Source organism: Perognathus longimembris, chromosome 3 (assembly GCF_023159225.1).
Source record: "Perognathus longimembris pacificus isolate PPM17 chromosome 3, ASM2315922v1, whole genome shotgun sequence".
Classification (NCBI taxonomy): domain Eukaryota; kingdom Metazoa; phylum Chordata; class Mammalia; order Rodentia; family Heteromyidae; genus Perognathus; species Perognathus longimembris.
In genome coordinates, this window is record NC_063163.1 from 69440920 (window position 1) to 69466219 (window position 25300).

Consider the following 25300-nt stretch of genomic DNA (forward strand, 5'->3'; position numbering starts at 1 on the left):
AGAGAAATCCAGCCAGACAATGTTTAAGCTGGTATTGTGTCTCACATCTGTAATCTCAGCTACCTGGACGCAGACAACAGTAAGATAAAACAAGTTAGGCAATAAAGTCTGCAAGATCTCATCCCAACCAAGCAGGATATGAAAGGCACACATCTGTTATCCTAGCTAGCAGGAATAAAAGAATCGAGGTCCATATTGGCCTGGGCAGAAACTGAAGACATTAGTTGAAAAAAGTAAAGAGTTGCTGCCAAAAATTAAAAAAAAAATCCCACAAGTTGCCATACAATACAAACACTTTATTTAACAGTTGCAGGTCATCCTGAGGGCCAAATGGGTGTATATCCAGGACCCTGTAAACAGACATAAGCATGAGCTGCAACAGACCCCCGGACAATGGGCAGAGTCCCTCTTGCCAGTCTCTGCGGTTCCCTTGTCTATCCTCAAACCCTCAAACCACGGGTTAACCAAAGATCTCACAGGGGCAGGTTCTGCACCCACCAGCACCGAAGTTCAGCGCAACCTCCGAGCTTCTCGTTCGGACTCCAACAGCGTGAGTACGTCGCCCTCCCGCACCGGGCCTTTCACGTTGCGGATGATCGAGCGGCTGGTATCATCCATAAATTCCACGCGTACCTACGAGCCCACAGGGAAGGCAGGAATAAGTTAAGACGGCTATTAGTATGGGGTGAGAAGTACATAAGAACTCAGACCTGAGGTACTTTTAAAAGATTAGAAGCCGATAGAAGGAGCTGCTGTATGCTCAGATGCAATAGCAGCGTCTGGGAAAGGGCTAGGTTCTCCCTGACAGGAACTACTGCTCAGGTTCTATCTGCCAGGGATCTGTAGTAGGGGGTCAGAACCCAGGAACTCGTCGGGGCGCCCAACACTCACCTGCGTGCACTGTCCCTGCGAGCCGGTCCTGCCCAGCACTTTGGTGACCTGGAGAAAAGAAGCTACAAGTCAAGCCGGGCGCCGGTGTCTTACGCCCATAATCCCGGCCACTCAGTAAATTGAGATCTGTGGATCTCAAAACCAAGCTAAGCCAGGCAGGAAAGTCCGAGAGATTTATCTCCAATTAACCCGCAAAAAGTCGAGGGTGGAGATGTGGCTTAAGTGGTAAAGCGGCAGCCTTGAGCACAAAAGCTCCGGAAATAGAGCCCAGGCCCGGCGTTACAGCACCAGGGCCGGCACACACAGAAAAGGAAGCTACCCTCAGATCTGGCTTACTCCGCTTTCCTGCTCTCTTTTTCCCTTTCCCAGGGCCCCCAAAACGGGCTTCCTCCTCACCCTAGCCAGTTTGATGGGCTGCACACGACTGGTGTCCATAATGGCGGCGGCGGCGGTGGCCTGGCGGAGAGGAATCACGTGCTCCGGGACAAGTATTTATACCATGATGTAGCCACGCCCACTTCCGTTCTCGCGACACAACGTGTGTAGTTTCCCAGAAATACCCGCGGTGGAGACGTCACGGCGTCCTTCAGCGCGGGTGGAAGATGGCTTCTGCTACTACCATCATTCAGAGGCTGAGGAACTGGGCGTCCGGGGTGCGCAGGGCGAGCAGGGCACCGCTGGGGAGGATGTGGGCTCCATGGACCCTGAACCCGCTCCTCATCACTCACCTCAACCTGACCCTTGCTCAATTCGTGGGGGTCTCTGGGATCCCGAGCCCGCCTCGTCACGGTATTGGTCAGGGATCAGCTCTGGCCTAAGGATCTTCCTCGAGCTGCCGACCTTCGCTTTGGATTTCCTGTCCCTCGCTTCCCTCTCCTGCATGATTCATGTCCCTTTCCTTCATCTGCCCATGCACGAGCCACCCCTATCCTCTCGTGGAGTACGCTGCAGGCTGGCCCCGTCTCCTCTCGTGGGGTGCCCTGCAGGCTGACGCTCTTTCTCCTCTCGTGGGGTGCCATGCAGGCTGGCCCCGTCTCCTTTCGTGGGGTTCCCTGCAGGCTGACTCCCTGTCTCCCCCTCGTGGGGTGCCCTGTAGGCTGACCCCCTTCTCTCCTCCCACAGCAAAACCTGCAGGCGAAGCTGCAGCTGCGCTACCAGGAGATCGCCAAGCGGTGAGCAGTCCCCACTCGCTGCCCCCCACCCCACCCCCCGCTGTCGGGCCTTTTTATTCCTTCACCCCCAAACCGATCTGGGTTCCTTAGACCCCTGGGACACACTGGACAGAGATCCAGCTATTTGCCCGGTGATGGAGGCAGAAATCTTACTGAACTTTGTGTGAGTCCACCCCTCATTCATTCTGGATTGGAATAAGGAATTCTGAGTCAGGTACTTCATCCCCAAACACGGAAGGGAAAATAAAGTTAAATCTTTCTGACAGTCACTTCAAAACTAGAAACTGACAGCTAGGGGTTGAACTCAAAAGTGTCCTGATTTAGGGGCTGGGGATATGGCCTAGTGGCAAGAATGCTTGCCTCGTATACATGAGGCCCTGGGTTCGATTCCCCAGCACCACATATACAGAAAATGGCCAGAAGTGGCGCTGTGACTCAAGTGGCAGAGTGCTAGCCTTGAGCAAAAAGAAGCCAGGGACAGTGCTCAGGCCCTGAGTCCAAGCCCCAGGACTGGCCAAAAAAAAAAAAAAAAAAGAAATGCATAAGAGAAATGCTTCCTGGTCCGTATGCAAGAATTTGGCATTAAAGACTCCTAGACTTTTTATTTTCAAAATGAGAAATACAGGGTTGGGAATGTGGCTGAGTGGTAGGGTGCTTGCCTAGCATTCATGAAGCCCTTGGTTTGATTCCTCAGTACCACATAAACAGAAAAAGCCAGAAGTGGCGCTGTGGCTCAAGTGGTAGAGTGCTAGCCTTGAGCAAAAAGAAGCCAGGGGGCTGGGAATATGGCCTAGTGGTAAAGTACTTGTATGCAGGAAGCCCTGGGTTCGATTCCTCAGCACCACATATATACAAAAAGCCAGAAGTGGCGCTGCGGCTCAAGTGGCAGAGTGCTAGCCTTGAGCAAAAAGAAGCCAGGGACTGTTCTCAGGCCCTGAGTTCAAGCCCCAGGACTGGCAAAATAAATAAATAAAGAGAGAGAGAGAATTACAGCTGGGCATTCATGTGTGTAATTTTAGCTACTCAAGAAGCTGATATCTGAGAATCACATTTCTTTTTTTTTTTTTTTTGGCCAGTCCTGGGCCTTGGACTCAGGGCCTGAGCACTGTCCCTGGCTTCTTCCCGCTCAAGGCTAGCACTCTGCCACCTGAGCCACAGCGCCCCTTCTGGCCGTTTTCCATATATGTGGTGCTGGGGAATCGAACCGAGAGCTTCATGTGTAGGAAGCAAACGCTCTTGCCACTAGGCCATATTCCCAGCCCCTGAGAATCACATTTCAAATAAGCCTGGGCTGACAAATTCATGAGATTTTTTTTTTTTTCCTCCATTTAGCCAGCCAAAAAGCTGGAAGTTAACTGGGAGACAGCAAGGAGCAGGGTGACATTGCCCCAAAAGAAATGTATTTACCTGACTTAAGAAACTAACTCCTGGGGCTGGGGATATAGCCTAGTGGCAAGAGTGCCTGCCTCATATACACGAGGCCCTAGGTTCGATTCCCCAGCACCACATATACAGAAAACGGCCAGAAGCGGCGCTGTGGCTCAAGTGGCAGAGTGCTAGCCTTGAGCGGAAAGAAGCCAGGGACAGTGCTCAGGCCCTGAGTTCAAGGCCCAGGACTGGCCAAAAAAAAAAAAAAAAGAAACTAACTCCTCTGTACCTTAGCCTTTATAAAGGCAGTTTTTTGTTTGTTTTTGTTGTTTTTGCCAGTCTGGGGACTTCAACTCAGGGCCTGGGCATTGTCCCTGAGTTTCTTTTACTCAAGGCTAGCACTCTACCACTTGAGCGAGAGTGCTACTTCGGCTTTTTGTGTTTATGTGGTACTGAGGGATGGAACCCAGGGCTTCATGCATGTGAGGCAAACACTCTGCCACTGAGCCACATTCCCAGCCCTTATAAAGGTAGTTTTTATTTACTTATTTTATTTTTTTGTTGGTCATGGGGCGTGAACTCTGGGCCTGGATGCTGTCCCTGAGCTCTTCAGCTCAACGCTACTGCTCTATCACTTGAGCCACAGCACCACTTCTGGTTTGCTGGTGGTTAATTGGAGATAAGAGTCTCACAGCCTTTCCTGCCCAGGCTGGCTTTGAGCAGCGATCCTCAAATCTCTGTCTTCTGAGTAACTAGGATTACAGGTATGAGCCACCAGCACCTAGTTTATAATGACAATTTTTTTTTTTTTTTGCCAGTCCTGGGGCTTGAACTCAGGGCCTGAGCACTGTCCCTGGCTTCTTTTTGCTCAAGGCTAGCACTCTGCCACTTGAGCCATAGCACCACTTCCGGCTTTTTCAATGTATGTGGTGCTGAGGAATTGAACCCAGGGCTTCATGTATACGGAACGAGCACTTTAACACTAGGCCATATTCCCAGCCCCATAATGACAATTTTTAAAAAGCTAGATGTTGAGCTGTGGGTCACATTGTAGACCATCGCCTCAGGTGAAAAGTCCAAGGGAGAGTGTGAGGCCTTGAGTTCAAGCCTGAGTACAGGCACCCACACAAAAAAAAATCCAGGATAGAAGAGTTACGGTAGTGAACACCTGTAATATCTCTACTCAGGAGATTGACACAAAAGGATTTAAAGGACGGAGGTTGGGGCTGGGAGGGTGGCTCACCACTTGCCTAGCATTCTTGAAGCCTTGCCTTTGATTCCTCAGTACCACATAAACAGAAAAAGCCAGAAGTGGCACTGGGGCTCAAGTGGTAGAGTGCTAGCCTTGAGCAAAAGAAGCCAGGGACAGTGCTCAGGCACTGAGTTCAAGCCCCAGGACTGGCAAAAAAATAAATAAATAAAAATAAAAGCCAGGGGCTGGTGGCTCATGCCTGGTTCACACCTGTAATCCTAGTTACTCGGGAGGCTGATATCTGAGGATCTTGATTCAAAGGCAGCCTAGGCAGGAATGCTCATGAGACCTTTTTTTTTTCCAATCCTGGGGCTTGACCTCAAGGTCTGGGCTCTATCCCTGAGCCTCTGTTTGCTCAAGGGTAGTGTACTACCACTTGAGTCACAGCGCCCCTTCTAGCTTTTTCTGTTTTATGTGGTACTGAAGAATCGAACCCAGGGCTTTATGTATGCTAGGCAAGCATGTTACCATCAAGCCAACATTCCCAGCCCCCCATGAGACTTTTATCTTCAACAAACTACCAAGAAAGCTGGAAGCGGAGCTTGGCTCAAAGTGGTAGAGCAGTAGTCTTGAGCAAAAGAGCTCAGGGACCAGGCCCTGAGTTCAAGCCCCACCACTGCCAAAAAAAAAAATCATATCTTTGTGATGTTTTCTCTATCTTTTTTGCCTTTTTCCTCTTTGGCTGGGAAGCTCCTCTTTTGTTAGGAGTTCATTTCCTTTTAAGGCTTCTGGCTTCTTGCAAAGTTCAGCCAGAGTTGAGCATAAATGGGGACTGAGCTTTGTTCTAGCCTGTCTGGATCCAGGAAGTTTTGGCATCAAATGCCTTGGTAGTAGGAAATGCAGACACCTGGCAAGGCTCCAAGAGCTAGGTGTTCTTTGGGTAATAAGCCTTGATCCCAGCAGGTTTCTCAAAGAGTTCCTGAGATAAGAGGAAGCCAGGGCTTCTGTGGCTGGCCCTTGGGACCAAAGCCAGCCAGGCAAACTCCAAAAGCAGGTGCAGTGTGGGCTGCTATCCAGGGATTTATAGGCTCTAACTTTTGCTTTGTTTTGTTTGCCAGTCCTGGGGCTTGAACTCAGGGCCTGAGCACTGTCCCTGGCTTCTTTTTGCTCAAGGCTAGCACTCTGTCACTTGAGCCACAGCGCCACTTCTGGCCATTTTCTATATATGTGGTGCTGGGGAATCGAACCCAGGGCTTCATGTATACGAGGCAAGCACTCTTGCCACTAGGCCATATTCCCAGTCCCCTGGCTTCTTCTTGCTCAAGGCTAGCACTCTACCACTTGAGCCACAGCGCCACTTCTGGCTTTTTTCTATATATGTGGTGCTGAGGAATCGAACCCAGGGTTTCATGTATACAAGGCGAGCATTTTACCACTAGGCCATATTCCTAGCCTTATAGGCTCTAACTTTTGGATGCGGGGTGGACACCGTCTGGTAGTCTGGTTCTCTGGTTTCCTGAGTGTCTGATGGTCACCAGAGAAGGTGAGATTAGCTGCCAGGCTCAGCTGTGGGTTGAGGATGGAAATGTGTTTCCACCTGTCTCTGCTCTGGGAGCATCACAGTGTGCCTGCCCTCATGACCTCCCATGTTCAAGACATGGGGAGGGTGTATGTTTGTTTTTTTTTTTTTTTTTTTTTTTTTTTTTTTTTTTGGCCAGTCCTGGGCCTTGGACTCAGGGCCTGATCACTGTCCCTGGCTTCTTCCCGCTCAAGGCTAGCACTCTGCCACTTGAGCCACAGCGCCGCTTCTGGCCGTTTTCTGTATATGTGGTGCTGGGGAATCGAACCTAGGGCCTCGTGTATCCGAGGCAGGCACTCTTGCCACTAGGCTATATCCCCAGCCCCAATGGGGAGGGTGTATGGAAAGACTTGGCTTTGTGGCTTTGTAACCCTTTCATGTCCAGAGCAGGGTCTGCTATCCCTCCCCCAGGCTCACATATGTGATGGTGTACCCAGGATACCTGCAGCCTTCCACCCATGCCCCTGGCTGTAGACAGTGAGACGATTCCTTGGTTTGCCTCAGTACCCATGTTCTTTTTCCTTAGGACTCAGCCGCCTCCCAAGCTCCCTGTGGGCCCCAGCCACAAGCTCTCCAACAATTACTACTGCACTCGTGATGGCCGCCGGGAAGCCGTGCCCCCCTCCATTGTCATGACCTCCCAGAAGGTGTTAGTGGCAGGCAAGACGGCAGAGAGGTGAGGAGCTTCAACAGCACCTGTCCACAGTCCTGCATGGATCTCCTATCATTGGCCCTTCCTCCCCTCCATCTCCTGTATCAATTAGCTAAGCATGGTGGTCCATGCTTATAATCCCAGCACTTTGCAGGTTGAAGCAGAAGGATCAAGAATTCAAGACCATCCTGGGCTTCAGTAAGACTCATTCCCAAAAAAGGAAAAAAAAGCATGAGGGGCTGGGAATGTGGCTCAGTGGTAGAGTGCTTGCCTAGCATGCATGAAGCCCTGGGTTCGATTCCTCAGTACATATAAACAGAGAAAGCCAGAAGTGGTGCTGTGGCTCAAGTGGTGGAGTGCTAGCCTTGAGCAAAAAGAAGTTCAGGGGGCTGGGAATATGGCCTAGTGGTAAAGTGCTCACCTTGTATACATGAAGCCCTGGGTTCAATTCCTCAGCACCACATATATAGAAAAAGCCAGAAGTAGCACTGTGGCTTAAGTTGTAGAGTGCTAGCCTTGAGCAAAAAGAAGCCAGGAACAGTGCTCAGGCCCTGAGTTCAAGCCCAGGACTGGCCAAAAAAAAAAAAAAGCATGAGGCACTGGTGACCCAAGCCTATAATCCTACCTACTCAGGTGCCTGAGATCTAAGGATTGTGGTTCAAAGCCAGCCTGGGTAGGAAAGTCTGAGAGTCTTATCGCTAGGAAACTACTTAGGAAAAGCTGGAAGTGTGTGGCTCAAGTGGTAGAGCACTATCCTTGAGCAAGAGAAGCTCAGGGACAGTGCCCAGGCCTTGAGTTCAAGCCCCAGCACTGGCAAAAGAAAACAAAACAAAACAAAAAATGAAGAAACTTGAGAGAGACTGGAATAGGGCAGAGGTTCTGTTAGTTTTGTACTGTTCTCTGGAGACCTGCCCTAACATAAGTCTGTCTTCTTTCTTCCAGCTCAGGTGTGGTAGCCATGGAGAAGAAGGCCATGACTCCTGCTCCACCCATGAAGAAGTGGGAGCTGTCCAGGGACCAGCCTTACCTGTGACTATGCCTCAGGCCATCTGGCCATGGCCCCAGGGCCACGTGACTTCTTTTCCTCTCCAGATTTTCTCTGGGGTGAATGTGACATAATTTATAACAAATACATATGGCTCTATATCACTTCTGGGTCTTGTTTTTTTAATAGCATTCCAGGTCTCTCAGCCTCTTGCCTCAAACTCCCATGTACCATCATTCCTAACCTATCTTATTTTTTTTCTTGGTTTTTTTTTTTTTTTCGGTTGTAGAGTTGTTGAACTCTGGGCCTGGGCACTGTCCCTGAGCTTTTGCTCAAGGCTAGTTAGTGCTCTACCACTTTGAGCCACAGCCCCACTCCAGTTTTCTGGTGGTTCACTGGAGATAAGAGTCTCATGGAGGGGCTGGGGTTATGGCCTAGTGGCAAGAGCGCTTGCCTCGTATACATGAAGCCCTGGGTTCGATTCCCCAGCACCACATATACAGAAAATGGCCAGAAGTGGCGCTGTGGCTCAAGTGGCAGAGTGCTAGCCTTGAGCAAAAAGAAGCCAGGGACAGTGCTCAGGCCCTGAGTCCAAGGCCCAGGACTGGCATTAAAAAAGAAAAAAAGAAAAAAAAAAAAAGAGTCTCATGGACTTTCCTGCCTGGGCTGGTTTTGAACTGAGATTCTCAGATCTTGGCCTCCTAAATAGCTAGGATTACAGACCTGAGCCACTGGCACACAGCTCTATTTTTTCTTTTTCAGTGACCTCAGCTTATGTGGATTTGGGGTGAAGCTGATGCTGAGTCTTCCCGGGGTGACAGGCTGCCTCTGGGCAGGTCATCACAGGCCTTCCTGAGCCAGATAACATGACACTGTTGCCTAAGGTGTGGGGCCCAGTTACCCTACAAGGACAGAGCGGTCCCTGCATTCCAAGTAGGACAAAAAGCATACAGGAAGTGGTGCCCATGGATGAAGGAGCCACAAGGTGACCAGTGGAGAGAGAGAGAGAGAGAGAGAGAGAGAGAGAGAGAGAGAGAGAGAGTGTGTGTGTGTGTGTCACTGCTCTGTGGAACAATTCAGTACGTGCTGAGTGGCAAGAGACTGAGACTGTCAACCTCTGAGGACTAGAGTGACAAGAGAAAGATGACAGCTCTGGAGCAACTGGCACAATTGTCACCAGGTGCAGGCTTTGCAGGGGAAGTGGGATTTTGGTCAGGAGATGCATAGAGCATCAGGAGAAACCTGCAGGTGAGGTGGAGCCTTAGAGGCCTCCCAATAAAATGCTCTGACTCTGACTTGAAATTTGGTGAGGGAGTCGGGAGGGGAAGGGGTTTGTGTGTGGGGGTGTTCTGCTTGGGGGCTAAGCACTGTTCTGAATGGTTCCTGTCACTGTCTGAGCTCATTCCTGTGCCAGGTGCTGTTGTGAGCTCTTTCCATCCCTGGTTTTGCTTGATTCCCAGAGCAATTTTTGGTGATGTTTTAGAGAGACCAGGAATTGGCTCAGCTCACGGAGCTGGCTCTGAACTCCACTGCTCCCTCAGTTTCTATCCCTGGTTCCCTAACACCTCCTGCACAGTGATCCTGATCCTCAGAGGCAGCATGTTCCTTCCCTCCCTGCCAGGGTAATTCTATTTACCACCCTTTCCATCCCTCTGTGATCATGGACACCATTCCTCCCCATGTGGGCAGTCATCTTTATCACTTTCCATCTCTCTGATTCTAGAGGTATCTGGGAATCAGAGAAACTGTTCAAAACAAAAATAAACCTAATGTTTCACAGTGAAGCATGAGGCTGGATGTGGTGTAATCCCAGCTACTCTGGAAGTGGAGATGGAAATATAGAGGTTCAGGACCAGTCCAAGCCAAAATACACACACACACACACACACACACACACACACACACACACACACACACACACAAATTAAAAAATCCTGTCTAGTCTGGTGGTATATGCCGGTAATGCCAAATAACTCAGGAAGCATAAGTAGGAGGATCAGGAATCCAAATCTGGCCCGGGCAAAGTGTAAGATTCTATGGGTGGGAAACAAACTAAAGTAACAAGAGCTAGGGGCTGGGAATATGGCCTAGTGACAAGAGTGCTTAACTCATATACATGAAGCCTTGGGTTCAATTCCCCAGCACCACATATATAAAAACAGCCAGAAGTGGCGCTGTGGCTCAAGTGGCAGAGTGCTACTCTTGAGCAAAAAGAAGCCAGAGACCGTGGTCAGGCCCAGGACTGGCAAAAAAAAAAAAAAAAGAGCTAAGGGCATGATTCCAATGATAGGGCAATTTTGTGAGGCCCTAGGTTCAAACCCCAGTACTGCCAATAAAAAATAATGCTAAGTATAGCATCAATCTACAAATAAAACCCTTTCTGAGAAAGCTAGACTCCTGAATGCTGCCTCCTAGGAAACAGGCAAACACTTGGCCTTTTGTGGTAAAGCTGTAAAATGTCTGGGGCCCTGTTGGGAGTCACTCCTGGCTTCTGAAGGTAAGATGACATTTTCAAAAGGAAAACCCTAAGCCGGTGACAACTCAGGAGACAGATATGAGGATCAAGTTCAAAGCCAGCCAGTGCAGGGAAGTCTGAGACTCTGATCTCCATTAACTATCAAAACTCTGGAAGTGGGGCTGGGGAGATAGCCTAGTGGCAAGAGTGCCTGCCTCGGATACACGAGGCCCTAGGTTCGATTCCCCAGCACCACGTATACAGAAAACGGCCAGAAGCGGCGCTGTGGCTCAAGTGGCAGAGTGCTAGCCTTGAGCGGGAAGAAGCCAGGGACAGTGCTCAGGCCCTGAGTCCAAGGCCCAGGACTGGCCAAAAAAAAAAAACAAGGGCTGGGGATATGGCCTAGTGGCAAGAGAGCTTGCCTTGTATACATGAGGCCCTGGGTTCGATTCCCCAGCACCACATATACAGAAAACGGCCAGAAGTGGCGCTGTGACTCAAGTGGCAGAGTGCTAGCCTTGAGCAAAAAGGAAGCCAGGGACAGTGCTCAGGCCCTGAGTCCAAGGCCCAGGACTGGCCAAAAAACAAAAAAAAAACTCTGGAAGTGGCTGGGTGCCGGTGGTTCACACCTGTAATCCTAGCTACCCAGGAGGCTGAGATCTGAAGATCACTGCTCAAAGCTAGCCTGGGCAGGAAAGTCCATGAGATTCTTATCTCCAATTAATGACTAAAAAGCCATAAGTGGTGCTGTGGCTCAATTGGTAGAGTGCTAGCCTTGAAGGAGAAATTAAAAAAGAAACCTCAAGCACAGTGCTCAGGCCTTGAGTTCAAGTCCTCAGGACTAGCATACATGCACAAAATAAAATAGCTGGAAGTAGGCATGTGGCTTAAGTGGTAGAGTGCCAGCCTTGAGCTAAAAATATAAGGGACAGCACCCAGGCCCTAAGTACAAGTCCTGGTTCTGGCATCAAACAAAAAAGGAAAAGCCTATTGGGCTGGGGATATGGCCTAGTGGCAAGAGTGCTTGCCTTGTATACATGAGGCCCTGGGTTCGATTCCCCAGTACACATATACAGAAAATGGCCAGAAGTGGCGCTGTGGCTCAAGAGGCAGAGTGCTAGCCTTGAGCAAAAAGAAGCCAGGGACAGTGCTCAGGCCCTGAGTCCAAGCCCCAGGACTGGCCCCCCCCCCAAAAAAAAAAAGCCTCTTGCCTCCTTCTTGTGTCTTCCTTTTTCTCATCCGCGCGTCCCGGTCTGCGGCAAGATGAGCTCCATCAGCACCGGGGTGCCCGGCTGCTACTGACTCCCTTTCCGGAAAGGACATTGATGGACAGCCCCTGAACAATCCCTGGCAACACCTTCTGCTGCAAACCAACAAGAATGCGGATTCTAGAAACTAAATTATGACCTGTCAGCCTCTACCTTCTCTCCAGATGGAAGAGTTTTTCAAGTTGAATATGCTATGAAAGCTGTGGAAAATAGCACAGCTATTGGGATCAGATGTAAAGATGGCGTTGTCTTTGGGGTGGAGAAGCTATACTTTCTAAACTTTACGAAGAAGGTTCTAACAAATGGCTTTTTAATGTTGATCGGCATGTTGGAATGGCTGTAGCAGGTTTGTTGGCAGATGCCCGTTCTTTAGCAGACATAGCAAGAGAAGAAGCTTCCAACTTTAGATCAAACTTTGGGTATAACATTCCACTAAAACATCTTGCAGACAGAGTGGCTATGTACGTACATGCTTACACACTGTACAGTGCGGTTAGACCTTTTGGCTGCAGTTTCATGTTAGGGTCTTACAGTGTGAATGGTGGTGCACAACTGTACATGATTGACCCATCAGGTGTTTTATATGGTTATTGGGGCTGTGCCGTTGGCAAAGCCAGGCAAGCTGCAAAGACAGAAATAGAAAAACTTCAGATGAAAGAAATGACCTGCCGTGATGTGGTTAAAGAAGTTGCAAAAGTAATTTACATAGTACATGATGAAGTTAAAGATAACACTTTTGAACTAGAGCTCAGTTGGGTTGGTGAATTAACCAAAGGAAGACATGAAATTGCTCCAAAAGATATAAAGGAAAAAGCAGAGAAATATGCTAAGGAATCTCTGAAGGAAGAAGATGAATCAGATGATGATAATATGTAACATTTCAGAGTCTGTTATAAATTTTGGTCACAGTCCCATGTAACTGTTTAACCCAGTGGAGTATACAGCTTACTGACAAATTTTCATTAAAATTTTGTTTTCTAAAAAAAAAAAAAAAAAAAAAAAAAAAAGAATCTCATAAACTTTCCAGCCCAGGCTGGCCTGTAACCATAATTCTCAGATCTCTGCCTCCTGAGCAGCTAGGATTACAGGCTTGAGTCACTAGTGCCCCGCTGGCTGCCATATTAAATAAGATCAGCAACATTTGCAACCTCGTACACATGGAATGAGAAGTAGTAGTGTAGGACACAGAGTTCATTGAAAACTCTAGAAGTGACTAATTTCAAGTAAGCTCTATTAACCAGGCAAGATTTTTTTTTTTGCCGGTCCTAGTGCTTGAACTCTGGGCCTGGGAGCTGTCCCTTTTGTGGTTACTTCGAGATAAGGGTCTCACGGCCTTTTCTTCCCGGGCTGGTTTCAAACCACGATCTTCAGATCTCAGCCTCCTGAGCAGCAAGAATTATGGGCCGTGGGAGGCCCGGCAAGGACCCTAGATGCTCTCGCACTCTGATATTTATGGTAGGCGCAGCCGCGGGCGCCTCTCGAGCGGAGGACCTCGAGCCACGCCCCCACTCCCTGTTCTTGCGCGTGCGCAGAACTGAAAGTGGGGCCAGCCGGTACTTCGTGGGGTGGTTGGCTGAACGGCTGGGGCGGTGTGACTAGCGGCTGGATGGCGCGGGGCGGAGAACGACGGACGGTGGCTCTTAGCCTAGCGCTGCGGCTGCTGTTTGGCTTCGGACTAGGCCTAGAGGCCGCCCCAACTCCGGTCACGACCCAGACCCCAGTCCAGGACCCAGGTGAGTGAGTCCTGGCGTAGCCCGCCGCAGCCCCTTTAGCGACTCTGCCCCGCCCTGTGCGCGCCGGGGGCGCCTCGCTATTGGCTCCGGCGCCTGTCCATCTTGGGGCACTCCCCCTGCACGTGGGGTTGGAATTCTCGCGCCGCGAACCGGCGAGCCTTGAATGGGGTGGGGGACGGCTAACCCGAGTCGTTAACTATCCCGCGCACTTCCCACCTCAACTCCACACACCTGCCGGGCTCTGCCTTGTCCCCCACTGTCACCTCCAGGCCGCCCTTGAGCGCTGCGCGGGTGTGGGCCAGGCTGGTAGCTGGCACCGCGTAGCCCGACCTCCAGCCACGCAGGGCGGCAGGTGGGTCACCTGGCGCCTCCCCGCTGCCAGGTACGTCTTCAAAAAATAAAAATAAAAATACCTTCGCCCCTATTCCCAAGGCCTTGTGGCTTGTTTCTTGAGCAACTTAGAACAACTCTCCCAGATTCTGCTTGGCTTTGTGCCTTAGAGAACGAAAGGGCCTTTTTTTACGCCCAGCTACTCTGGGGCCCTTGAGTGGGATCTCTGCCCACTCCAATCCCAACTTCACAAGTTAAAATTGACCCTTGTGGGGGGCACGTTCACCCTGACCCAAGTTGTATTGGCTCAGGTTCAATCCTTCATGCCTACCTCCCTTCCACCCCTTTTTTGGCGTGACTAGGAATTGAGCTGAGCGCCTCATGCTTCCTATAAACCAGGCGCTCTACCACTTGATCCACACTTCCAGCCTCCTCCACTGGTTGTTTTCGAGGTAGGCCTGAGCTGGAACCTGGGCTTCTCATGTCTCTGGTGATGATTGGTCTGCGTCTAGTCTTTGTGCTTCCCCCATAGCTGGGATAACATTGTGTACCTTGTGCCCAGCCATTGGTTGAGATGGGGTCTCCTGGACTTTTATCCTCAGGCTGGCCCTCCATCCACAATTCCCTGATCTCCACTTATCAAGTAGCTGCGACTACAGGCTTGAACCCCACCACTTGCCTTCCTGCCCTTTTTAACTGGAAGTCACCCCTTAAAGTCCCTGGATTTTAAAGCCAAGTATTCTTGGGTCTTCCAATGAGAATGAATTTGTTGTTGTTGCTTTTTGCTGGTCCTGGGGCTTGAATGCAGGGCCTGGGCACTGTCCCTGAGCTTTTTTGCTCAGACCTAGAACTCAACCAGTTGAACCACTGCTCCACTTCTGAGATGAGTCTTGCAGACTTTCCTACCCAGGCTGGCTTTGAACCATGATCCTCAGATCTTAGCCTCCTGAGTAGCTAGAATTATAAGAACTGTCCGCTCCGAGCCAATGTTGCATTCATTTTAACCGAGCACAAAACTCTACATACAGAGTAGGAACTCTTATGTGACCTGTTGTCCAGGCACTGCCCAGGGTAGGGGCAAAAGGTCACACAGCCCTTACCTGTACTCACTGCCAGTCTATAGTTAGACTTGTTTTTTATTTTGTTTTTGAGACAGGGTCTCCCTTTATCACCCAGGCTATCTTAATCTTCCTGCCTTAGCCTCCAGAGTGCTGAGATTACAGTCATGTACCACCACACTCAACATTGCCACTGGTTTAAAGAACCTTATAAAAGTAGGAAGGAGAGGTTTGTGGGTTTCTAGTGTGCGCCTTTTACAAATGAAGAGACAGGCTGTGAGGGTCTGTGCTGCTCTGTGACACACTACAGAGGCACACTTCAGAAGACCAAGGAGGGAAGATCCACAGATGTCAGGGTGTGAGTTGCTGTGCCAGGAAAGGCAGTGGCTCCTGGAGGCTGCCAGACCCCTGGGGCCAGGGAAGGAAGCCAGCTCTGGCTGTCTCCAGCTCTTCCGGGCTCCACAGTGCTCAGGGGCTGTGTGATCTGCAGGTATAGTTAGGCAGATAGGTCTGCGAGGGGACTGGCTGTGGGGACGGGTGCATGGACAGCTCAGGGTCCAGGCCCCACTTGTGCCCCGCCAGGTCAGCACACAGCCCCAGCTTTCCCTGTCCAGAGTCCAGGAAGGCCCAGGTCTCATTTGACTCAGCTCAGACCCTCTGATCTGCTGTCCTATGTGGCAGAGCACTGGGCTGGGTCATGAGGTCGCAGCCCTGACCTTCCTTGTCAGTGGGAGGGTGGATATTGCCCCTGTTGTTCAGTGGGGGAGGTGGAGCCTCCTGTGTCTCTAAGAGGGGCATGGGGCTCCTCCCTGAAGCCAACTGGATTTGGAAGCAGTAGAAGAAATCCCAAATGCAAAGGTGGGGGAGGGAAGCCCCTTCTAGGCAGGGGTGTACAGGAGAGGTGGAAATGAGCCAGGAGAGGGCCAGGGTGGAGGGAGCTTGAAGAGGAGGAAGGTTGTGGGAAGCAGCTGGGATAGAATAGGTTCTGTTGACCTTGCCCATGAGCCCATCCCAAAATACTTTGGGGACAGCCCCTTCCCCTACTTTATTCTTTCATTTTTTATTTATTTTTGCCAGCCCTGGGTCTGGGCACTGTTCCCGAGCTGCTTTTGCTTTAGGCTAGCACTCTACCACTTGAGCCACAGTGCCACTTCCAACTTTTTCCATTGATGTGGTACTGAGGAATCGAACCCAGGGCTTCATGCATGCTAGGCAAGCACTCTACCACTAAGCCACATTCCTAGCCCCATTAAAAAAATTTTTTTTGACAGAGTCTTGGGTTTTGGTCAAGGGCTAGGCTAAACATCAGTCTTACTATGACTCCTGCATAGCTGGGATTACACACATCACGGGACCCAGCTTATTGACTGAGATGAGTCTCATCAACTTTTTTGCCTGGGCTAGCTTTGTATTAGATCTTTCAGATCTGTGCTTCTTGAGTAGCATGGATTACAGGTGTGAGCCACCACACCTGGCCCTCCTACAGTTTGTTTAGCCACTGAACTTGGAGGATGCCAGAGTGGGCCATCTAGCTAGCTATTTGGAGCCTGGTAAAGTTTCTAGAGTTGGTGAAACCTGGTTGGGGACTCCCAACTCTGCCCTAGCTTTGTGGATTCCTCCTTTAATATCTTCTATGAACTGGAGATTGTAGCCACTCTACCCAGTAGGGGTCTGTGAGGCTGTGGACTTCTACTTTAACAAAGAGCAGTCACCAGTGTCAATGCACCCCCCAGGACCTGGCATGACCCTTGCTGATTCAGTCCAGAACTGAGACTGAACTCAGGGCCTGAGCGCTCTCCCGTAGCCTCTTAGTGCTCAAGCTTAGCACTCTACCACTTGAGCCACAGAGCTGCTTCCAGCTGTTTCTGAGTAGTTTATTGAAGATAAGAGTCTCATGGACTTTTCTGCCTGGGCTGGCTTCACGCTGATCCTCAGATCTCAGCCTCTTGAGTAGCCAGCATTACAGGCAGGAGCCACCATTGAGGGCTTGGGTGAGGGGATTGGGATTCGTGTCTTCCAGGCCTCACTGTGCACCCCTCACAGGTCTTGGCAGCGGCTCGTGCCCGTCCACCAGCTTCCAGTGCGGTACCAATGGCTACTGCGTGCCCCTCACCTGGCGCTGCGATGGTGACAGGGACTGCGCAGACGGCAGCGATGAAGAGGAGTGCAGTGAGTGGCCACGTGTGGGGGCCGGGCTTGCGCGGGGCGGAGTCACATGAGTGGGCTGAGTTTCAGTTCTGACGTGAGGGGGTCTAGCGGAGCCTCTTCCCAGGCCTGGCCTACTGGGACCTAGGCTCAGGGACCACCTGGGCGGGCATTGACTGGTCCTGTGTCCCAGGGGTCGAGCCGTGTGCCCGGGATGGGCAGTGCCCACCCCCCTCTGCCCTCCCGTGTTCCTGTGACAACCTCAGCGGGTGCCCTGGTGGCATCAGGGGCCCACACAACTGCAGCCAGGGGCTGTGCCGAGTGGATGAGCTGCGCTGCGCCGTGACCGAGGCCTGCATCCCTCACACATGGCTCTGTGACGGCCACCCCGACTGCCCTGACGCCAGCGACGAATTTGGCTGTGGTTCGTACCTGAGTACAGGCCGGCTGTTGAGTCTGAACACTCACCCCTGCATCTTCCCAACGCCTGCCCCTGGGGGAGTGGGTAGGCTGGGATGAGGTGTCCCTCCTCAGCAGAGATGCGCTCAGGGTGGGTCCATGAGCCCCAGGGCTCCCCTGGAGCCCCTGTGTGTCCCTTCCTCCAGTACCTACTTCCTGGTTTATTGCAGAAACCGGCCTAGACACCAATGAGACCATCCAGGGAGGGAGCGCCACTCCCACCCCTGTCACCCTGGAGAGCATCACCTCCCTCTGGAATGCCACAGCCACCCTTGCAGGAGACCAGGCTGGAAGCCCCAGTGCCTATGGGGTTATTGTGGCTGCTGGTAAGACATAGACAGACTCCCTATGACTACAGCTAGAGGCAGGCAGGCAGCAGATGGCTTCTGCTTCCACCTCACTCTGTTTATCTGTCTGTCTCCCCAGGGGTGCTGAGTGCCATTCTGGTGGCTGCCACTCTCCTCCTCCTGTTCCGCCTTCGAGCCCGGGGGCACCTGCCCCCCATGCGGCTGCTGGTGGCTGTGAAGGAGTCCTTGCTGCTGTCAGAACGGAAGACCTCACAGCTCTGAGCTCTGCCTCCTGCCCGGTCTGGCAGCCGAGGAGACATGCGGGCCGTTGCTTGCTGCCATCCCGGCCCTCAGAGACCTGAACTCTTCTGCCACCAAGAGCCTTGAACCTGAGCTCCTCCAGGTGTGGTTCTGAGGCTGAGGGTCCTCACCGCTCCTCCCCTTGGATGCAGGAACCTGGATGGACAACAGGCAGGACCACAGCCAAGCCAAGGAGCTGGCCCCCAGCTGCTCCCAGACTGTTGAACAGTTTTGTTTAGACACTCCTGCCATCCTGTCACAGGGGGTGGCAATTAAAGTTTCTTCACATTTCTAGCTGCCCATGGGCCTCTCTCTCCCCACTCACCTGGTCAGCCTGAGGGCTCTGCTGTCCCCTCCTTCCAGAGGCATCAGGACTCAAGGGTCTGACCCTGGCTCCACTCAGCCACCTTGCTTGTTTCTGGGAGCACCGAAGTGGGACCGGATGGCGAGGTGGTCTGTATTCACAGAAGACTTCATGGAAGAAGAGTTCAGATGGTGCCTCCCTCACCCCTGAGTTGGGGGACCCTCATTCAACATGGGTTTCCCCCCTGGAAAATGGAAACTGGGCAGACTGGCCTGGCCTCTGCTCTAGACTGTTTTGAATGGTAGGCTTAGGTTAGGCATGGTGGCTCATGGCTGTAATCTCTGCTACTGAGAGGGTGGCAATCTGGGGGATTGACAATGAGTTACCCCTCAGTAAAAAGCTGTGTAGTAGTGTGCGCTTGTCTCTTAGCTCTGCAGGAAGCATGAATAGGTGGACTTGCAGTCCAGACTCACCCAGTTGTAACTAACTGTGAGACCCAATCAAACATAAGAAACTAGGCTGGGAATGTGGCTTAGTGGTAGAGTGCTTGCCTAGCATGCCTTGCCTAGTCCGGGGTTCTATTCCTCAGTACCACATAAACAGAAAAAGCCAGAAGTGTTACTGTTGCTCAGGTGGTAGAGTACTAGCCTTGAACAAAAGAAGCTCAGGACAGTGCCCAGGTCCTGAGTTCAAGGTCCAGAACTGGCAAGGAAGGAAGGGAGGGAGGGAGGGAGAGAGGGACCAGTCCCGGTGTTTAAGGCTCACATCTATACTCCTAGCTACTAGGAGGCTGAAATCTGAGGATTGTGGTTTAAAGCCAGCCTGGGTAAGAAAGTCCATGAGACTCTTATCTCCATTTAAACACCAGAAAACCACAAGTGGAGCTGTGGCTCAAAATGGTAGAGCACTAGCCTTGAGCACAAAAGCCCAGTGTACCCAGGCCCTGAGTTCAAGTCCCATGACAGACCAAAAAAAAAAAAAAAAAGAAACTAAAAATTAACATCAGTGGCTCACATCTGTAATCACAGCCAATCAGGAGGCTGATATCGGAGAATCAGCCCAGGCACTAAAGTCTCTGAGACTCATATCCAATTAACCAGCAAAAAGATGGAAGTGGAGCTGTGACTTAAGTGGTAAAGCACCAGTCTTGAATAAAAATATAAGGGGCTGGGAATGTGCCTTAGTGGTAGAATGCTTGCCTAGCATGAATGAAGCCCTGGGTGTGATTCCTTAGTACCACAGAAAAAGCCAGAAGTGGTGCTATGGCTTAAGTGGTAAAGTGCTAGCCTTGAGCAAAAGAAGCTCAAGGACAGTGCCCAGGCCCTGAGTTCAAGGCCCAGCACCCAGATCTAAGGTTCAAGCTTTAGTACCATTCCCCTCCTCCCTACACCAAAAGTAGAAGTAAAAACAGGCTGGGGCATCGTTGGAAGAACACCTGCCTAGTAAGCCCAAGGCCCTGAGTTTTAACCTTCAGCATCACCAAAAAATAAGTAAATAAAAATGAGGATTTATTGGTGAGGCCCAAGGACAAGATATACTGGTACTCCTGGGGTTGGGGGAACAATATGCCAGGTAAGTTGCTCACTGTAATCCCAGCTGCTTGGGAGAGACTTTGGAAGGATCTAGGTTCAAGGTCAGCTTGGGCAAGAAGTTAGCAAGACCCTCTATTTATTTATTTGTGCATGCATGCCCTGGGGCTTGAACTCAGGGCCTGAGCACTGTCCCTGAGCTTCATGTGCTCAAGGCTAGCACTCTACCACTTGAGCAACAGCACCACTTCTGGCTTTTTCTGTGTATGTGGTGCTGGGGCTGGATATATGGCCTAGTGGCAAGAGTGCTTGCAGCCTATACATGAAACCCTGGGTTCCATTCCCCAGCATCACATATATAGAAAACGGCCAGAAGTGGCGCTGTGGCTCAAGTGGTAGAGTGCTAGCCTTGAGCAAAAAGAAGCCAGCGACAGTGCTCAGGCCCTGATTCTAAGGCCCAGGACTGGCAAAAAAAAAAAAAAAGATAATCTCTGTGTATGTGGTGCTGAGGAATTGAACCCAGGGCTTCATGCATGCTAGGCAAGCACTCTACCACTAAGCCTTATTCCCAGCCAAGACCCCCATTTTCACCAACAAGCTGTGCATAGTAGTACATAGCTCCATGGTAGGCATAGGTAAGAGGATCAAGGTCCAGGTTGGCCTGGCCCGTGAGAAAATTAACTAAAGCAAAAGGCACTTGCAAGCATAGCTCACATGGTAAGAGTGCTTGTGTAGCAAACAAGACAGAGTTCAGCCCTCAGAACTGCCAGAAAAAGTCAGAAACCACTTTTCTGATGGTTTCTACTGGAAGGAGAGGGTGTGGTGGGGTGAGCAGGCTCAGGGTTGGCTGGTTTATGTAATTTCTGCATGTTGTAGTCACAGGAGTACTGTGTCTTGCCTGCCACTTGGCCCTGGTATAGGACAGGTGGAAAGTGTCCCAATGCCCAGTGAAGTAGACTACAATGGGTGACCTGCATGTGGAAGGCCTGCTCAGGCAGGAAGTAGTTTCCTCTCAGAATGATCTAGCCCAGGGAGTGTCGGGGAGCATGTCCCTGGACTGGTCTGTGAGTTTTCAGGTGCTCCAGCATGACAAAATACAAAAAAAGTTAATAGGCTGGGTGTGGCAATCCTGGGCAAAAGTTAACCAGATCCTATCTTCAAAACAAGCTGAACATAGTGCATGCCTGCAATCCTAGCTAGGTAGGAGGTGGTGGTAGTGTATGCCTGTTATCCCAGCTAGGTAGGAGGTGGTGGTAGTGCAGGCCTGTAATCCTAGCTAGGTAGGAGGTGGAGATGATCGTTGAAGGCCTGGGCAGTTAGTGGGAGGCTGTATCTGAATAATGAAAAGCAAAAGGACTTGAGGTAAAGCTTGAGCAGTAGAGCACTTGCTCACATTTGTCCACCAAAACCTTATATGGGGTTGTAGGAATGACTAGAGCTTCCTTTTGCAGAGAGGAGGCACCCTAGAATCCTTAGGGGTAGACAGGACTCCTACCAGCTGATGCCAGTTATCCCAGCAGTAGGGGAGCAACTGGGGTTCCACAAAGGGTATTGGGGCTCTGATGTCTGGTAGGGAAAGAGCCTGTGGTCATGGATGATAAGAGGCGGGTGGAGAAAGATCAGTTGCATACGAGGAGGGCTTCCAGTATGCAGCGGCTATGTGTGTGTGTTCATGTGTGCATACTCAGGCATGCATATGTACATTCATGTCAGTCCTGGGCCTTGAACTCAGGGACTGGACATTGTCCCTAGGCTTTTTGGGTGATTATTTGGAGATAGAGTCTCACAAACTTTTCTGCCTAGGCTGGCTTCAAACCTGGATCTTCAAGATCTCAGCCTCTTGAATAGCTAGGATTACAGGTATAAGGCACCAAACCCTGGTTTAGCAGTTACTTTTTTTTTTTTTTTTGCCAGTCCTGGGGCTTGAACTCAGGGCCTGAGCACTGTCCGTGGCTTCTTTTTGCTCAAGGCTAGCACTCTACCACTTGAGCCACAGCACCACTTCTGGCCTTGGTGCTGAGGAATTGAACCTAGGGCTTCATGTATACGAGGCAAGCACTCTTGCCACTAGGCCGTATTCCCAGCCCCTAGCAGCTACTTTTTAAGGAAAAAAAAAAAAAGGTGTTCCCTTGACTCTTGCTTTGTTCACTTGGCCAGGGGATGTGTCAGACACACATGGCAGGCTGTGAAGCAGATACCTGGAATGTGGAGTTTTCTGGGGTGCTGTCTCTGAGTGTTGTCAGTTCTTCCTGTCATTCTCTGGGGATAAGGCTCGTTGCTGTCTGGTGCCATTTGTGTCCCATGTCACCCACTGGGGGCTGAGGTTCAGGGGCATTTGAGGAGCCCGTGGCTTGAGTATCAAAGGTCCTGGCACATGGAGGGTCGTGTGTGTGTGTGTGTGTGTGTGTGTGTGTGTGTGAGTGTGTGTGTGAGAGAGAGGCATATCACAGCATTGCTCACACATATCCTTTGTTCAGGAAAATTCACGTGATCTAAAGTTAACCATTAACATCTCCAAGTGTACAATTTGTTGGAATTTAGTATAGTTTGTGGTGTTGGGCAACCAAAATTGTGGTTCCAAGAGATTTTCCTTTTTCTCATTTTTATTTATTTATTTATTTTTTGGCCAGTCTTGGGCCTTGAACGCAGGGCCTGAGCACTGTCCCTGGCTTACTTTTTGCTCAAGGCTAGCACTCTGCCACTTGAGCCACAGCGCCACTTCTAGCCATTTTCTATATATGTGGTGCTGGGGAATCGAACCCAGGGCTTCATGTATACGAGGCAAGCTCTCTTGCCACTAGGCCATATTCCCAGCCCTTTTTCTCATTTTTTAAAATTTAATTTTATTGTCAAGGTGATAGGGGAGTTACAGTTATATATGTGAGGTAGTAAGTATATATATATATTTTTTTATTTTTTTTTTTTGTCTGTTGTGGGGCTTGAACTCTAGGCCTGGGCACTGTCCTTGAACTCTTCAACTCAAGGCTAGTGCTCTACCACTTGAGCCACAGTGCCACTTCCAGTTTTTCTGGTGGTTAATTGGACATAAGAGTCTCATGGACTTTCCTACTTGGGCTGGCTTTGAACTGCGATCCTCAGATCTCAGCATCCTGAGTGGCTAGGATTACAGGTGTGAGCCACTGGTGTCTGGCTTTGCATACTTTTTTTTTTCTTGGCCTGTCCTGGTGCTTGAACTCAGGGCCTGAGCACTGTCCCTGGCTTCTTTTTGCTCAAGGCTAGCACTCTACCAACTTGAGCCACAGTACCACTTCTGGCCTTTTCTATATATGTGGTGCTGAGGAATCGAACCTAGGGCTTCATGTATGGCAAGCACTCTTGCCATTAGGCCATATTCCCTGCATACATTTCTTTGTTTTTTGTTTGTTTGTTTGTTTGTTTTGGCCAGTCCTGGGGCTTGGACTCAGGGCCTGAGCACTGTCCCTGGCTTCTTCTTGCTCAAGGCTAGCACTCTGCCACTTGAGCCACAGCACCACTTCTGGCCATTTTCTGTATATGTGGTGCTGGGGAATCGAACCCAGGGCCTCATGTATACGAGGCAAGCACTCTTGCCACTAGGCCATATCCCCAGCCCCCTGCATACATTTCTTGCCAAACTTGTTTCTCATTTTTTTCTTTCCCTTTTGGTGATTACTGAGAGATTGAACTCAGGGTCCTATGCTTGCTGGCAGGTATTCTACCCCTTGAGCCACAACTCCAGCCCAGATTTTTTCCTGATTAATTGGAGATAGCATCTCAAGGACTTTCCTGCTCATAGCCTGGCCTCAAACCATCATCCTCTGATCTTAGCCTCCAGAGTAAGTTGGAATTACAGATGTGAACCACTATACTTTGCCAGAGATTTTAATCTCCCCCAAAGGAAACCCTACATGCATTAGCAGCCTGTTTCCATCCCCTCCCCTGTAGCAGCCACCATTTTTTTTTGTTTGCCGCCAGTCCTAGGGCTTGAACTCAGGGCCTGGACACTGTCCCTGAACAACTTTTGCTCAAAGCTAGCACTCTACCACTTGAGCCACAGCGCCACTTTTGGCTTTTTCTTTTGATGTGGTGCTGAAGAATCAAACCCAGAGCTTCATGTATGCTAGACAAGCACTGTACCACTAAGCCTCATTCCCAACCCAACAGCTACAACTTTCTTTTTTAACTTAGTTGTGGGGCTTGAACACTGGGCCTGGGCACTGTCCCTAAACTCTTCAACTAATGCTCTACCACCTGAGCCACAGTGCCACTTCCGGTTTTTCTGGTGGTTAATTGGACATAAGAGTCTCTTGGACTTTCCTGCTTGGGCTGGCTTTGAACTGCAATCATCAGATCTCAGCCTCCTGAGTAGCTGGGATTATAAATGTGAGCCACCAGTGGTTGGTAGCCACCACTTTCTGTACCCAGGGAGTTGCCTGCTCTGGATATTTCATAGATACTGAATCAGAATTGTAGCATATGTGATCTTTTATGGCTGCCCTCTCCCTGAGTGGAAACCCTTCCAGGTTGAAGTTATAGCCTGTGTCAAGCTCCCACTGTGTAGATTAGCCATGTCTTGTTCGTTCTTCAGTCAGTAAATATTTGTTTCCACTGGCTGTGCTTAAAAGGTTACATGAGCTGGGCACCAGTGGCTCATGCCTGTAACCCTAGCTACTCAGGAGGCTGAGATCTGAGGAATGTAGTTCAAAGCCAGTCCATACAGGAAAGTCTGTATAAGGCATCTCTAATTAACCACCAGAAAAAAGGAAGTGGTATTGTGGCTCAAAGTGGTAGAGTACTAGCCTTGAGCTGAAGAGCTCAAGGACAGCCAGGTCCTGAGTTCAAGCCCCACGACTAAAAAAAAAAAAAAAAAAAGCTATGTGAACTAGAAGTCACATAGGTTGTTTAGTTTTGAGACAGGATCTCACTATGTAGGCCAAGTTGGCCTGGGACTTCAGATCTCCTGTCGGATTATTTTGCCTTTGCTGGCTTTGAACTGTGATCCTCAGATCTCAGCCTCCTTAGCAGTTGGGATGACACATTCTGATTTCTGTCCTCCCTCAATCCTCCTGATCCCCCTCATCCCTCTCAACCACTGCTCATCCTCCATCACCACAGCTGCTTTATCTGCTGTGACCTTATCATCATTGTCACCTCCTAGGGTCATAGCCCGGGGTCACAGCCCTTTCTCTGCCACATTCTCTCCCTGGTCATTTATTAGAAGTGGGCCATTTCTGTGTTGGATTAATCCTGATGCCCTTAGTAAGTGGTGACTTACTCAAGTCATGAAAGTGCCTTCAATGGAAACAGTAGGCCAAAGTAGAAAATTTAAGAATATATTAATGCTTTTTTTTGGTGCTGTTAGGATTTGAACTCATGGTCTCCCACTCACTTAATTTACTTAGCTGGTGCTCTACCCCTTGAGATATACTCCAAGTTCAGCTTTTGCTGGTTATTTTGGTGATGAGTCTCACAGACTTTTCTTCCTGGACTGGTCTGGAACCACAATTCTCTGGATTTCAGCCTTGTAAGGAGCTGGGATAACAGGCATGAGCCACCTAGCTTCTTTGTCTGTCTTTCTTTCTCTTTTTCTTTTACTTTCTCTCTCTCTCTCTCT

The 25300-nt window shown here is 50.2% G+C and overlaps 3 protein-coding genes and 1 pseudogene across 3 annotated transcripts; 3 read left to right on the top strand and 1 right to left on the bottom strand.

Moving 5' to 3' along the window:
* Nucleotides 1-278: 278 nt before the first annotated feature.
* On the bottom strand, nt 279-1414 carry Rps28 (ribosomal protein S28). The gene is made up of 4 exons (XM_048342101.1): nt 1288-1414; nt 892-939; nt 499-633; nt 279-350 (listed from the first exon to the last, which is right to left on the bottom strand). Exons 1-3 carry the CDS (start codon nt 1324-1326, stop codon nt 511-513), a joined length of 210 nt encoding a protein of 69 aa, XP_048198058.1. The 5' UTR covers nt 1327-1414; the 3' UTR covers nt 279-350; nt 499-510.
* A 13-nt stretch (nt 1415-1427) lies between these two features.
* Nucleotides 1428-8003, top strand: Ndufa7 (NADH:ubiquinone oxidoreductase subunit A7). Its single transcript, XM_048342099.1, has 4 exons — nt 1428-1544; nt 2014-2063; nt 6729-6878; nt 7797-8003. The coding sequence occupies exons 1-4, from the start codon at nt 1494-1496 to the stop codon at nt 7885-7887; spliced, it is 342 nt and encodes a 113-aa protein (XP_048198056.1). The 5' UTR covers nt 1428-1493; the 3' UTR covers nt 7888-8003.
* A 3554-nt stretch (nt 8004-11557) lies between these two features.
* Nucleotides 11558-12526, top strand: LOC125347658 (annotated as a pseudogene).
* Nucleotides 12527-12724: 198 nt separating this feature from the next.
* Cd320 (CD320 molecule) lies at nt 12725-18168 on the top strand. The gene is made up of 6 exons (XM_048340644.1): nt 12725-12739; nt 13022-13295; nt 16727-16852; nt 17022-17252; nt 17458-17613; nt 17714-18168. Exons 1-6 carry the CDS (start codon nt 12725-12727, stop codon nt 17854-17856), a joined length of 945 nt encoding a protein of 314 aa, XP_048196601.1. The 3' UTR covers nt 17857-18168.
* The last annotated feature ends 7132 nt before the right edge of the window (nt 18169-25300 follow it).